The sequence below is a fragment of the Colius striatus genome, chromosome 9, assembly GCF_028858725.1.
Source record: "Colius striatus isolate bColStr4 chromosome 9, bColStr4.1.hap1, whole genome shotgun sequence".
NCBI classification, from domain to species: Eukaryota; Metazoa; Chordata; class Aves; order Coliiformes; family Coliidae; genus Colius; species Colius striatus.
In genome coordinates this window covers 12630186-12644270 of record NC_084767.1, presented here as the reverse complement: position 1 = coordinate 12644270, position 14085 = coordinate 12630186, and the positions used below count along the sequence as shown (strand labels likewise).

The 14085-nt window shown below is 55.2% G+C and overlaps 2 protein-coding genes across 2 annotated transcripts; both read left to right on the top strand.

The window, feature by feature from the left end:
• Nucleotides 1-2352: 2352 nt before the first annotated feature.
• Nucleotides 2353-8258, top strand: LOC133626117 (protocadherin alpha-2-like). The gene is made up of 3 exons (XM_062002786.1): nt 2353-4988; nt 7697-7760; nt 8110-8258. The coding sequence occupies exons 1-3, from the start codon at nt 2508-2510 to the stop codon at nt 8256-8258; spliced, it is 2694 nt and encodes an 897-aa protein (XP_061858770.1). The 5' UTR covers nt 2353-2507.
• A 327-nt stretch (nt 8259-8585) lies between these two features.
• Nucleotides 8586-11233, top strand: LOC133626116 (protocadherin alpha-2-like). Its single transcript, XM_062002785.1, has one exon. It carries the CDS (start codon nt 8663-8665, stop codon nt 11231-11233), a length of 2571 nt encoding a protein of 856 aa, XP_061858769.1. The 5' UTR covers nt 8586-8662.
• The last annotated feature ends 2852 nt before the right edge of the window (nt 11234-14085 follow it).

Below are 14085 nucleotides of genomic sequence, written 5' to 3'. Positions count from 1 at the left end.
CGGGAAGTCTTTGAAACCTGACCCGGGCTTTTCTGTGCCATACTCTAACCACTAGATAGGCGTTAAGGACCTGCTTCGCAGTGAGTCCTTTGGACGGGCGTTTCTTCCCGCATGCCCGTTGACGGGAATAGTCGCCCCAAACCGGCTGATCTGGAGCTGCTGTGAAGCACTTGCCACCTCAAGGATGGTAAAGCTGGAAGTGTCCCGTGTCACGGCAACGATTCCTCTGGAGTTGCTGCTTTTCTTCCTCTTGCCGATTCTCCATGTCTTGTCTCAAAGTGTTAACTGAAGTCATGCTTTGACTTCAGAGGGGGTCGAACTGGTATCTCCTGGTATCTCTGGAAAACTCTGTGTCTCTCCCCCGTCTAAAGAACGACTGGAGACGAACCTCTCGTCTGGCTGGAGCTCCTGGGAGTGTTTGCTGATGAGCCCTGATTGCTCACTCCGTGAGCTCTGATGGATGAACTGAACCTGTGATGCTGAATTTCGGGTTTGGTGGTTTTTTTTGGCAACAGGCTGTCACCGCTTCCTATCACACGGAGCAGACTTAGAGTAATGCCAGGGGACTGGTGGGATGTAGAGGTGTAAAGGTGAGTAGCTTTTATTGATTTTCCTGTACAGACCCTTTCTAGATGTGAAGAACCATCCCTCACATCTGGCTGCTCAGAGGCACACAGCACGCTCTGAGAATGACCAAGTTTGGAGTGGCTAAATTAAGGCTTCCACCAACGCGAGCGATTTTTGCAGGATCATCTCGGCTTTTTCTCATGACCTTCGTGGCTTCTCATTATAGACACAGGTGGTGTAAAAGGCAACTGAGTTGTACATCTGTGGTAGCAGTGCAATGCATAAGAATGTGAGAGTTTGAGTCAGCAAGCAACAACTCTCCCAACGCGTCACTTATCCTGGATTCTTTCAGTTCTTCTTTGCATACAGAAACACCTTTCTCACTAGCTAAGCTCAGATCTCACTAGCTAAGCTCAGATCTCACTAGCTAAGCTCAGATCTCTGGCATCGAGGGACCATTTACTCCAGCTACTGCTTGGTAGATGTAGAGAAAATGCCAGACAAGTCTTCAGACCATAGGAAAAGAGACACCGAGTCCTCTGTCCTTGACGTTAGTGCTTGTCACCTCATCAACAGCTGTTTTACTGATGCAAAACATCCTGCCACACTTTCCAGCAAGCTTAGCTTTGACCCTAGCATGGCTCTAAGCTACTTGAAAAGAAAATGGTGCTCTTTTTGCTGGCGCCAGCATTACATTTTCACCCGTATGAATGTGTCATGAAATATTCCTACAGAGAAGATCTACTTATTCACGGTAAGTGCATTAACTTAGCAGGTGGGTAAGTAGGGAAAAATAAAACCAAATCTATCCTGCTTAAACACGTCTCATCCTGGATTCGCATGGCTCAAGCGTGATGAAGTTGTTGACAGCAGATCTGCCCTGACATTTCCTACCTGCGGGTGGATGCAGTGATCTCTAACCAAACCGTTTTTATTCCCCTTTTGCTACGAGAATTAAAACAAGCTTCCAGAAAATTCCGTGGAACTCAGAGGTCGAGAAGATGTCTCCAGATTAACTTGGCAAAAATCGAGCCTCGTCAATCCTCTGTTATCAAAACGATGGGTTCTGTCACCTGCACATGGAAAAAGTTAACAAATGCTGTTCTGCTTGATGGGGTAGATCAGTCTGTTTACCTGTCATCGGATAGATTAGTCTTTGTCTACCTGGGGTCTGTGGGAATGGCTATGAGGCTGCAGAAAATCCGTGTGTAACCTAAATAACGTAAGGGAATGAAAAACTCTCTGTGGGCATTGAGACTGCGATAGAGATGTGCTAATGGGCTTCATATAGCCAAGATCCCGTCGGCAGCAGTATCCGCCAGGGATCTTTTTGCTGCCATGGTCCACTTCACACGGGAGCAGCTCTAAGGAGAAGACGCCTTTTCATCTTCGAAGGCTGAACTTCGACAATTATTTAGGATATGACACGTGATCTGCCTTAATCTGTCAGGGAAAAAACTCTGTCACTGGTCGAAGGGTAAAGAAAAGGGTGGAAAAAACAGAATGCAAAGAGGAGCAAAGCACCGGGCAGGGCAGGGGAAGGGAGGGAGAAGGAAGATAAAAAGGAAACGGATAAAGAAAGAAAGGAGAAATAAATATATGCGGCCAATGACCAAGCCAGTAAGGGAGGAAGAAAAAAAAGAAGCAAGGAAAAACAGAAGAAAAGAATGAGGAGAAAGTGATAAAGTAAAAAAGTGATGGAGAGACGGGGAGAAGGGACGAGGAGCGCGGGGCTGACAGCCGGGTTGTCGCCGGTGGAGAGCGTGTGAGGCGGCGGAGCAGCACACGGTGTCGCTGCAGGCTCAGAAACGGCGTCGGAGCGGCGAGGCGGCTCCGCCCCGGTGCGGCGGAGAGCCCGGCTGTGAGCGCGGGGGCCGCGCAGGAGAGCCGGCGCGTCCGGGCGGCTGCGGGGAGAGGCGTGCGGGGCCGGTGCGGCGGCGATGGGCGCGTGCTGGGGGCCGGTGCTGCGGGTGCTGGTGGTGCAGGCGGCGTGGGCGCTGTGCGGCGGTCAGGTGCGGTACTCGGTGTCGGAGGAAGCGGAGCCCGGGACGGTGGTGGGCCGTCTGGCGCAGGACGTGGGTCTGGAGGCGGGCGAGGCGGAGGCGCGGCGTCTGCGCCTGGTGTCGCAGGGCCGGCGGGCGAGCGTGGAGGTGAGCGGGGCGAGCGGGGCGCTGGTGGTGAGCTCGCGGCTGGACCGGGAGGAGCTGTGCGGGAAGAGCGCGCCGTGCGTGCTGCGGCTGGAGGTGCTGGTGGAGCGGCCACTGCGTGTGTTCCACATCGAGCTGGAGGTTACCGACATCAACGATAATGCTCCGATCTTCCCCGCCGCCCGAAAAAACCTGAGCATGGCGGAATTAACCACGGTGCCGGGTTCCCGTTTCCCACTGGAGGGCGCGTCGGATGCAGATATCGGAGCCAACGCTCAGCTCTCCTACACACTCAGCCCCAACGAGCATTTCAGTCTGGATGTTAAATCCTCTGCTGAAAATAGGAAATCTTTGTTCTTAGTGCTCACGAATTCTCTGGACCGCGAGACGATGGCTGAGCACCGTTTGGTGTTGACAGCGAGTGACGGGGGCCGTCCGTCGCTGACGGGCACGATGGAGCTGGTGATCTGGGTGCTGGACGCGAACGACAACGCGCCCCAGTTCAGCCAGTCGGTGTATAAAGTGCAGGTGCCGGAGAACGCTGCAGAGGGTACGGTGGTGGCGCGAGTGAACGCCACTGATGCGGACCAGGGACTGAATAAGGAGTTTTCATATAGCATCTTGAGTTCAGTTCCTGCTGCTAACAGTGAGTTATTCACTCTTGATCCCAAGACTGGCGAGCTCCGTCTGATGCGCGCTCTGGATTACGAAGACATCCCTTTCTACGAGATACAAATCGAAGCGAGAGATAAGGGGCCTTTGCCGCTGTCAGGTCACTGCAGCGTGGAGCTGGAGGTGCTGGACGTGAACGACAACGCGCCGGAGGTGCGGGTGACGTCGCTTTCGGTGCCGGTGTCGGAGGACGCGTCGGTGGGGACGGTGGTGGCGCTGCTGAGCGTGTCGGACCGGGACTCGGGGGCGAACGGGCGCGTGCGCTGCTCGGTGTGGCCGTCGTCGCCGTTCGGTCTGGTGTCGGCGTTCGCGGGCTCGTACTCGCTGGTGCTGCGGGAGGCGCTGGACCGGGAGCGGGTGTCGGAGTACGAGGTGGAGGTGCGTGCGGAGGACGGCGGGTCTCCGCCTTTGCGCGGCAGGCTCGGGGTGCGGGTGCCGGTGTCGGACGTGAACGACAACGCGCCGGCGTTCGCGCAGGCCGTGTACACGGTGCTGGCGCGGGAGAACAACGCGGCGGGGGCCGAGCTGGCGCGGGTGTGGGCGCGGGACCCGGACGAGGCGGGCAACGGCCGCGTGAGCTACTCGGTGTGGGAGGGCGGCAGCGGCGTTGGCGTTGTCGGCGGGGTTTTGTTGTCGGGCGGCGTGTGGCGTCCGGCGTCGAGCTACGTGTCGGTGGACGCGGAGAGCGGTCGCGTGTGGGCGCTGCAGGCGCTGGACTACGAGGAGGTGCAGGTGCTGCAGTTCGAGGTGCGTGCGGTGGACGCGGGGGAGCCGCCGCTGTGCGGCAACGCGACGGTGCAGGTGTTCGTGTTGGACGAGAACGACAACGCGCCGGCGCTGCTGCCGTCTGCGGGCGGCGGTGCGGGCGTGGGCGTCGACGCGGGTGGGGCTTCGTCGTTGGAGGCGGTGTCGGGGTCGCTGTGGGCGTGGGCGGCGTGGGGGGCGCCGGCGGGGCAGGTGGTGGCGAAGATCCGTGCGGTGGACGCGGACTCGGGCTACAACGCGTGGCTGCGGTACGAGCTGTTGGAGCCGCGTGGGAAGAGCCCGTTCCGCGTGGGGCTGTACAGCGGCGAGGTGAGCACGTTGCGGGCGCTGGAGGAGGCGGACGGCCCTCGTCAGAGGCTGGTGATCGTGGTGCGGGATCACGGCGAGCCATCGCGCTCGGCCACGGCCACGCTGAGCGTGTCGCTGCTGGAGGGCGCCGAGGCGGCGCTGGCGGCCGCGGGCTCGGGCTCTGGGCGGCCGGGGCTGCGGCCGTTGTCAGGCGTGGAGGGCGGCTCAGAGTCGTCGTCGTCGACGAACGTGTGGCTGGTGGTGGCCATCTGCGCGGTGTCGAGCCTGTTCCTGCTGGCGGTGGTGCTGTACGGGGCGTCTCGGTGGGTGCCGCGCGCGGCCGTGTTGTCGGGGCCCGGTCCGACGACGCTGGTGTGCGCCAGCGAAGTGGGGAGCTGGTCGTACTCGCAGCGTCAGAGCCGGAGCCTGTGCGTGGCGGACGGTGCGGGCAAGAGCGACCTGATGGTTTTCAGCCCCAACTTCCCGCCGCCGCCGCCCGGCCTCGCGGCCAAAGAGACGCAGCCGGATCCGTCGGCTCTCCTGGACACGGTCAGTACCACAGTCTTCCTTGCCTCTTTCCCTTCCTTGCCTTTTTTTTTCTTTTTTATCTCACGGTTTGGCATTGGCGGGCACGGGACTGAGACCCCCGGTGGTCCTGAGGGCAGTAGGTGCTTCGGAAGGTTCATGGACCCTGTGCATCTGCTTTCATGTCATTGTCTCCGCCCCTTGTCCCTCATTGCCGTGGTGGAGGAATCGCTTCACTTCGAAGCAGCTGCCACTCACAGCTGAGGTTTGGTGATGTGGGTGTGAGTTGTTCTCTCCAAGTACAATCCTTGCTGGTTATGATGAGCGTTGCCATGACATTGTTTTTGTGGAGATGCTTGCTGCAGTGCAGCATTTCCCCCCAAGCTTGCTGAAGGAGTGCAAGACACGAAGGCTCTGCTGGTGACAGTCCCCCAGGCACCAATTACTGCCTTATTACTGTTGCTGTCTGGCAACTGTGCTGGTATCAGCTGTGGTTTCTTATGGAAAACTTGTGTTCTTCGATTCTCCTTTGCAAGAGGCTTCATGCCAGGTGACAGACGAGGCTCTAGAATTGTCTCTCTTCGTAGTGTAGCTCCTCCATTTCTATTCACCCACTAGATTCACTATGAATTGTATTGTAATTCTACTTGGTCACGTGAGATATTCAAGCAGAGGAGTGTCACTCAAGGTAGGTGTTGGAAATGGGAAATTTTGTATTTTTGCTCCTCTTTTCTCCCAGGTCGTGGATCTTTATTCTTGTCCAGAGAAGTGGTGTGATATATCCTGCTCTGTATTGTTGTTCTTTACATAGTGCACCCAATACCTGTGAAAATCCTCTTATGTGGGAAAAAAAGCAAAAACTCCCTTCAAACACTATGAAAATTCACACAGCCCAAAGCCCCACACAAACCAACCAACCAAAAAAATAACCAGCCCCCAAACACTTCACCTCAATACCAAATCCTTCCACAGACGAGATACCTTTGATGTTCCCTGTGTGTTCATCAACATTGAGTTGTTCTGTCACAGTATAAATTCAGTGCCTGTTGCCATTAGAGCTGTCCAGACATCAGCTCTATCCACAGCCTTGCTGCCAGCTGTGTAACTTTTCCATCTCAGCTTGCTGAAGCCACAGGAGTGTGTGAGGTGAATGTGGCAGTTGCACTGAGTAGGGCATGGATATGTCCTGATGTGAAAGGTGACCTTGAGCAGTGAGAAGACTTGGCTGACTAGGAAATCCTTCTGAAGAGCTTGGGCTATGTCATAAGAAGGGAATGGGAGATGATGTGTTTGTCTTGAGATACCATGTCCTGGAGTGGGGAATGGAGGATGCCCGTTGCAGTGGTGGGCTCATCAATAGTTGGGTTGTTCTCTCACAATGTGAAATCAATTATATTGCCATTTGAGGCTTTTCTATAATCACTTTATTGTACCAATAAAAATACTGGAGCAGTACAGGGGAGTTTTGTTACTAGATCTGCAACACTTCCTGCTGGGGTAACTGAAGCATTTCCAAACATGAAAGGTCAGATGCAGAGACTGCTGAGCACTGTGTGTATGTTCATACATCCCATCTGTGTGGGAGTTTTATGGGTGTCGTTGCTGGGAAGAGTCTCCAAAAATTGGATTGAGTTTTGAGGTGGGAAAGGAAACTATGGCATGTCCCTTAGGGGACAGTGGCAGCGGGTAGTGCATGGCCATGTGCTGTTGTGAAGAGAACACATGTCCTAGAGTGGGAAATGTAAGATGCCTAGAGGAAAGCAGGGGGTAGGAACAATCTGCGCTGTTCCTGCCCAGAATCCTTTCCCAGGTTCCAAGGGTGTGGAGTGGGAGGCTTTCCAGATCTGGAGATAGTGTGTGGTACTGAAATGCCCACGGTGTCCTCTGAGGTTATGAGAATCCCTTGCACCAGAGACAGTCCCTTGTGCTGCTGCTACCTGACGTAGGCAATGTGTTGGTTAGAGGAGATGACGTGCTGACTGCTGAATACTGCCCCATGACCTTTTTTTGCTACTGTTTCGGGAAGCTGTGGGAAGACAGCACTTGAATCTGTTGTCGTTGTGTAGTGGTAGTAGTTATAGCAGCTTCCAGAGCTGTTGATGTCACCAGGATGGTTCATTGGCCCTCCTCAAATAGAACTCGTAAGGGCAGGTGAGGAGGTGGTTGTAATCTTTGTTCTTTCAGCTTCCCCTGCTTGTGCACTTGCAGGATCGGCCTTGGTCCTGTTGTCATGAATGGCTCGTTCTGATGTGCCTACATACATGCCACACCCTGTGGGCGCAGTTTCCATTCAGAATTTTGTGTGGTCTTCTCGAAGAATAAGATCTGTATGGGCTGGGATCAGAACTCTCACAATGCTAGTCGAGGAAGTTTTGAGTTCCCGAATGAGAGATTACCCTGCTCTGCTTGGACTCCTCAGAAGCTGTTTTATTGGGGGTCGGAGTACCCTGGAACTTGTTTTTCAGAGGGTGGTGGCTTCTGTTCTGATGTAGCAGAGCTATTCTGTGCCATGTGATTAATGCCTTGCTATGTTATTTGCTGGTTCCTCAAGAGTAGTCCGGGCTGAAGAGTGTGAACTTCATTCTGAAGAGCAGGCAAAGTTGAATGCTTGGACCGTAGGAAAGCAGGAAAGTTGTTCACTGTGCAGAGGAATGGAAGGAGAGCTCCTACTCAAGAGCTCGTCTGTGCTTCGTGGTGAGCGTAGTGTAGCTGTATTAAAAACATTCTGGCAGAGGAAAAAGAAGAACAGAATAGACGAGAATGGAAAGAGGAGAAGAAGGATTGACGATGAAGAAAGTATGTTGAAGAGAAAAAAGGAGAAGACGGAAGGAAAGAGAACAAGGAAAGAGAAGAAAAAGAAATAAAAATGGCATAGAAACAGAGAAGAGCGATCGGAAATTAAGAAGGAAAAGAAAAAGAAAGAATTCGATGCAAGTCACAAGCAAGACAGGAAGCAAGAGAGAAAGAAAAAACGAAGAGAAGGAATGGAAAGAAGAAGCGCTGAAGGGAATGTCCAGCACCGACTGATGTTATCTCTAGTCACTGAACGAATTTGGTCTCTAACCGCCTCCTCCTTGGTTAGTGTACCGCGCTCCGGCGCCCCTGCCCTGTAATTAGCGCTGATGGCTCTGTTTGACGGTCTCAGCTGCAGAGCCGGAGGCGACTGTCGAGCTGCGAGTGCAGGAAGGGAAGGATGAAAACGGAAGAGAAATGGGAAGCAAATATAGGACACAGAAGGGCAAGAAAGAAAAGAAACGCAGTCAGAAGAAAGGAGAATGCAAAGGAGAAAAGTGAAGAGTGAGAAAGGTACATAAGAATAAGAAGATAAAGTAGGAAAGAGAAAGGGAGATCGATTAAGAAAAAGTAATCAAACAAATAACGACAAGAAGAAAGCAATGCAAACAAACAAGGAGAGAGAAATGAGGAGTGGGGAAAACTGAGAAAAACTGAGGTGAAAATGATGAAGAGAGGAGACATAAGAAGAGCACAGGGCCGGCGGTGGGTTGTCGCCGGTGGTGAGCGTGTGAGGCGGCGGAGCAGCACAAGGTGTCGCTGCAGGCTCAGAAACGGCGTCGGAGCGGCGAGGCGGCTCCGCCCCGGTGCGGCGGAGAGCCCGGCTGTGAGCGCGGGGGCCGCGCAGGAGAGCCGGCGCGTCCGGGCGGCTGCGGGGAGAGGCGTGCGGGGCCGGTGCGGCGGCGATGGGCGCGTGCTGGGGGCCGGTGCTGCGGGTGCTGGTGGTGCAGGCGGCGTGGGCGCTGTGCGGCGGTCAGGTGCGGTACTCGGTGTCGGAGGAAGCGGAGCCCGGGACGGTGGTGGGCCGTCTGGCGCAGGACGTGGGTCTGGAGGCGGGCGAGGCGGAGGCGCGGCGTCTGCGCCTGGTGTCGCAGGGCCGGCGGGCGAGCGTGGAGGTGAGCGGGGCGAGCGGGGCGCTGGTGGTGAGCTCGCGGCTGGACCGGGAGGAGCTGTGCGGGAAGAGCGCGCCGTGCGTGCTGCGGCTGGAGGTGCTGGTGGAGCGGCCACTGCGCGTGTTCCACATCGAGCTGGAGGTCACCGACATCAACGACAACGCTCCGATCTTCCCCGCCGGCCGGAAAAACCTGAGCATGGCGGAATCGTCGCTGCCGGGTTCCCGTTTCCCACTGGAGGGCGCGTCGGATGCAGATATCGGAGCCAACGCTCAGCTCTCCTACACACTCAGTCCAAATGAAAATTTTAGAATAGAGGAAGAAAACCTTAAATCTCGCAGTAAGTCGCTGTTTCTGGTGCTGATGAAATCTCTTGATCGCGAGACAATGGCTGAGCACCGTTTGGTGTTGACAGCGAGTGACGGGGGCCGTCCGTCGCTAACGGGCACGATGGAGCTGGTGATCTCGGTGCTGGACGCGAACGACAACGCGCCCCAGTTCAACCAGTCGGTGTATAAAGTGCAGGTGCTGGAGAACGCGCCTCCAGGGACTGTATTTTTTCAATTGACAGCGACAGACAAAGATGAGGGAATTAATGGGGAGGTATATTACGTGTTAAGCGAGAGAGTTTCTGAGAAACTTCAGGACTTGTTCATAATCGATAGAAAATCCGGGGAAATACGGACTACCGCCGCCCTGGATTTTGAGGGCGTGCAATGGTATGACTTGGAGATCGAAGCGAGAGATAAGGGGACTTTGCCGCTGTCAGGTCACTGCAGCGTGGAGCTGGAGGTGCTGGACGTGAACGACAACGCGCCGGAGGTGCGGGTGACGTCGCTGTCGGTGCCGGTGCCGGAGGACGCGTCGGTGGGGACGGTGGTGGCGCTGCTGAGCGTGTCGGACCGGGACTCGGGGGCGAACGGGCGCGTGCGCTGCTCGGTGTGGCCGTCGTCGCCGTTCGGTCTGGTGTCGGCGTTCGCGGGCTCGTACTCGCTGGTGCTGCGGGAGGCGCTGGACCGGGAGCGGGTGTCGGAGTACGAGGTGGAGGTGCGTGCGGAGGACGGCGGGTCTCCGCCTTTGCGCGGCAGGCTCGGCGTGCGGGTGCCGGTGTCGGACGTGAACGACAACGCGCCGGCGTTCGCGCAGGCCGTGTACACGGTGCTGGCGCGGGAGAACAACGCGGCGGGGGCGGAGCTGGCGCGGGTGTGGGCGCGGGACCCGGACGAGGCGGGCAACGGCCGCGTGAGCTACTCGGTGTGGGAGGGCGGCAGCGGCGTTGGCGTTGTCGGCGGGGTTTTGTTGTCGGGCGGCGTGTGGCGTCCGGCGTCGAGCTACGTGTCGGTGGACGCGGAGAGCGGTCGCGTGTGGGCGCTGCAGGCGCTGGACTACGAGGAGGTGCAGGTGCTGCAGTTCGAGGTGCGTGCGGTGGACGCGGGGGAGCCGCCGCTGTGCGGCAACGCGACGGTGCAGGTGTTCGTGTTGGACGAGAACGACAACGCGCCGGCGCTGCTGCCGTCTGCGGGCGGCGGTGCGGGCGTGGGTGTCGACGCGGGTGGGGCTTCGTCGTTGGAGGCGGCGTCGGGGTCGCTGTGGGCGTGGGCGGCGTGGGGGGCGCCGGCGGGGCAGGTGGTGGCGAAGATCCGTGCGGTGGACGCGGACTCGGGCTACAACGCGTGGCTGCGGTACGAGCTGTTGGAGCCGCGTGGGAAGAGCCCGTTCCGCGTGGGGCTGTACAGCGGCGAGGTGAGCACGTTGCGGGCGCTGGAGGAGGCGGACGGCCCTCGTCAGAGGCTGGTGATCGTGGTGCGGGACCACGGCGAGCCGTCGCGCTCGGCCACGGCCACGCTGAGCGTGTCGCTGCTGGAGGGCGCCGAGGCGGCGTTGGCGGCCGCGGGCTCGGGCTCTGGGCGGCCGGGGCTGCGGCCGTTGTCGGGCGTGGAGGGCGGCGCGGAGTCGTCGTCATCGTCGACGAACGTGTGGCTGGTGGTGGCCATCTGCGCGGTGTCGAGCCTGTTCCTGCTGGCGGTGGTGCTGTACGGGGCGTCTCGGTGGGTGCCGCGGGCGGCCGTGCTGTCGGGTCCCGGTCCGACGACGCTGGTGTGCGCCAGCGAAGTGGGGAGCTGGTCGTACTCGCAGCGTCAGAGCCGGAGCCTGTGCGTGGCGGACGGCGCGGGCAAGAGCGACCTGATGGTTTTCAGTCCCAACTTCCCGCCGCCGCCACCCGGCCCCGCGGCGAAGGAGACGCAGCCGGATCCTTCGGCTCTTCTGGACACGGTCAGTGCCACAGTCTTCCTTACGCTTTTCCTATCCTCACCCTTGTTACTCACCCAGCCCCTGGGCATGAGGTATTATGAGCCAGGTTGAGCCCAGCGGTTCTGAGGGCATTGGGGTTTTGCAGGTCTTTCAGGATGTTCATGGGCCCTGTGCATCTGCTTCCACCTCCCTGACAATTCTGTTTGGGTCTCACTTTCTCAGAGGAATGCTTTGCAGTCTTTGCCTGTGTTGTTTTCTTCCTGTGATGTAATTTTGCCTTCAAGACGGGCCTGGACATGTTCCTATGCAACCTGGTCTAGGTTGACCTGCTTTTGCAAGGGAGTTGGACTAGATGATCTTTAACGGTGTCTTCCAACCCTACCATTCTATGATTCTATCGTAATGGTTCAAGGGAAAGGACTATGAGCCAAAGCGGCATCTTTTCGTGTTCCTGCTCTGCTGCTAGTGTTGTGAACTTGCATTCCTGTCTGATCTTGATGTAGGATGGCTTAATGTGCAATGAATGGTTTTGATAATCTTTCAATACATGCATTAGCAGCAGCACCGTTACACATTCCCTGGAAACCATCTTTTTTGCAAGAAGGCCACTACCCATCCAAATTCTGCTACACGGCAGATGGCTCTTGCTATGTTGGAGTCCTCACCATGGTGTGGGTTGGGCAGTGTCAACATGAACTCAATGCCTGTTGCCATCAGTGTTGTTTCAACAGGACCTCTACAATGGGTATTGCTCTGAGGTCTGTCATGTTTGTCTCTGAAATTGCTGAATCTTTGCCAAAGCTGAGGGGTCTGTGCCATCTGTGTGTGGGTTTTTACATCTGGGAAGGGTCTGCAAGAGGTGGAGTGAAAGGTTTGCAAGAGGTGGGAAAAAAAAATGTTGTATGTCCATGGGAATGAGTGTGGCAGTGACAGTGAGTAAAGCTTGGGCATGTCCCAATGTGAAGTGTGGCCTTGAATCAAAAAACCTTGGGAAGACAAAGACCCATGTTGTAAGAAAAGAATGGGGGATGATGTCTTGAGAACATGTCCCATGGAGCCTTGTGCTGCCACTGCCTGTTGTGGAGAATGTGTTGGTAAGAGAGCTTGACATGTAGAGTGCTCAATATTTGGTCATGAGCTTTTTGACTCCTGTTTTGGGAAAGGTGTTGTGGGAGGGGAGCTCTTCAGTCTGCTGTCCTTGTGCAGTGGTGGGCACTGATAGCAGTTTCCACAGCTGTTGGTCCTGACATCATTCTCTGTTCATCCTCAGGCAGGGTGTTTAAGGGCAGGTGAGGTCATGAGTTTAATTTTTGTGTGCTCAACTTCCCCTACTTGTGCACTTGCACAGGTTGCCTTGGTTGTGATGGTGTGTCCTGTTGTCACATGTGGCTTCTTCTGTTGTCTGGCACATACAAGGCAAACCGTCCTCAGCAGCCCTGGCCTGGTGTTCTATGGTACAAGTTCTCTCACAGAGTTGATATCACCCATGTGTGTTCACTTAATCATGAATTATAGTCTCTAGGAGAATAAAACCTGTGTGGATGGGGATCAGAGCTGTAATCCCAGAATCCTTAAGAACTCATTTCTTATGTGCAGCTGTAAGGTGTTTCCATTTGAGATTGCTGAAAAGGCCCAAAGTATTCAGGGTGAAGTTTATGCAGCCAGGAAGAACCTGCCAGAAAATGAAGAGTTCTGCACCCCTCCATGTGTTCTTTGTGTCAGTTGTGAGGGAAGCTGAGGATGGGCAAAGGCCTGGGTTGTGCTTAGAGAAGACTTTGTGGTCTTGTGGCAGTGATGCTGTGAGTGGCACCCGGAGGGACCTGGGTGTGCATCAGAATGAGTGTGGTCTTGAGTGAGGAAGTGTCTTGCCTAATGAATGAAATGCAACCTGTGGCATGGGGTAAGAACTGGAGAATGTCTGCTTAGGTTCCAGGGTTGAAGACAGAGGATTCCTATAGACAACCTCAAGAGGAGGTTCCACAGACAGTGCAATTTGCCCAAGATGCACTCAGGACCTCCAGAAGTTCTGCATATCTTTGTACACTCTTGTTCTCTGAAAGTGTTTCAATACAGCAGAAACAGATTCTCTGCTTTTCTTCTGTCCTCTTACAAAAACTCCCACCCTTTTATTTGTCCATCTTTAATGTTGGTACTGTGTTGGTAACAGCAGATGACATAAGATGCTGAATTGTGGTAGCTGTCAGGTTGTAGCCATTTGGATAATTTTCCATTGGTGCTGAGGATGGCTTTTGCCCTGTCCCAGGCTGAAGTTGATGTGGAGAGAATGTCCTTAGCTTTCAGGTGTCCCTGCGGTTCCACTCTGATAGAGATGTGTAAGAGACAATGTCCCTTAATACTAATTTCCCTGCTTTGAAATTGTTTCTGTTCTGAAATAGCAATCAGTGATGCTTCAGGTAAGTTGCTTCTACATAAAGAAGACGAGTCTGAGACACAGATGGGCTTTTGTTCCTGTTTAGTCATGGTATCTTCATCTTGGATTGACTGGATTGGGACTAGGACTCAAGGACCCAAATGGATCCCTTCCAAATTTAGATAGTCAATGATTCTATGCTGGGACCAACAAAGTTGCTATCTACCCTCATTCCTTTCTTGCTTCTTCCAGCCACAGGGTAAGCAGGTGGCAGAGCATGGAGAAACGGAGTAAGGACCGTAATGTGTTTCTCAGAATGGATGTGGTGGGAATGGATGGAAGTTCTCAGTGAAAATACTGTGGGGTTGGTTAACTTGGTGGCATTTGGCGAGTGGTTTTGCAGCTGAGATATTGTGTGGAGATTAATGCTTCTGGGTACTGAGGGTCTTGCTGTGTTGGTCTGAAAGGAGAAGCAAGAGATTGCCGTTGATTGTGCAGGTGTAAAATGAGTCAGGAAGAAGAACTCTTCAGCAAAGCGTGTGAGGAGTGTTTGGGAGCTCTGGTTGCCCTGTGCTTGGAGGATTTTTGTGCC

What these genes read in the sequence shown, in the direction of transcription:
- LOC133626117 (XM_062002786.1), top strand. Translation starts at nt 2,508, where the DNA reads ATGGGCGCGTGCTGGGGGCCGGTGCTGCGGGTGCTGGTGGTGCAGGCG. An exon ending in CGTCGGCTCTCCTGGACACG is followed by an intron (nt 4,989 to 7,696) that starts GTCAGTACCACA and finishes ACATTCTGGCAG; the next exon opens with AGGAAAAAGAAGAACAGAAT. An exon ending in AAGGATTGACGATGAAGAAA is followed by an intron (nt 7,761 to 8,109) that starts GTATGTTGAAGA and finishes TGACGGTCTCAG; the next exon opens with CTGCAGAGCCGGAGGCGACT.
- LOC133626116 (XM_062002785.1), top strand. Translation starts at nt 8,663, where the DNA reads ATGGGCGCGTGCTGGGGGCCGGTGCTGCGGGTGCTGGTGGTGCAGGCG.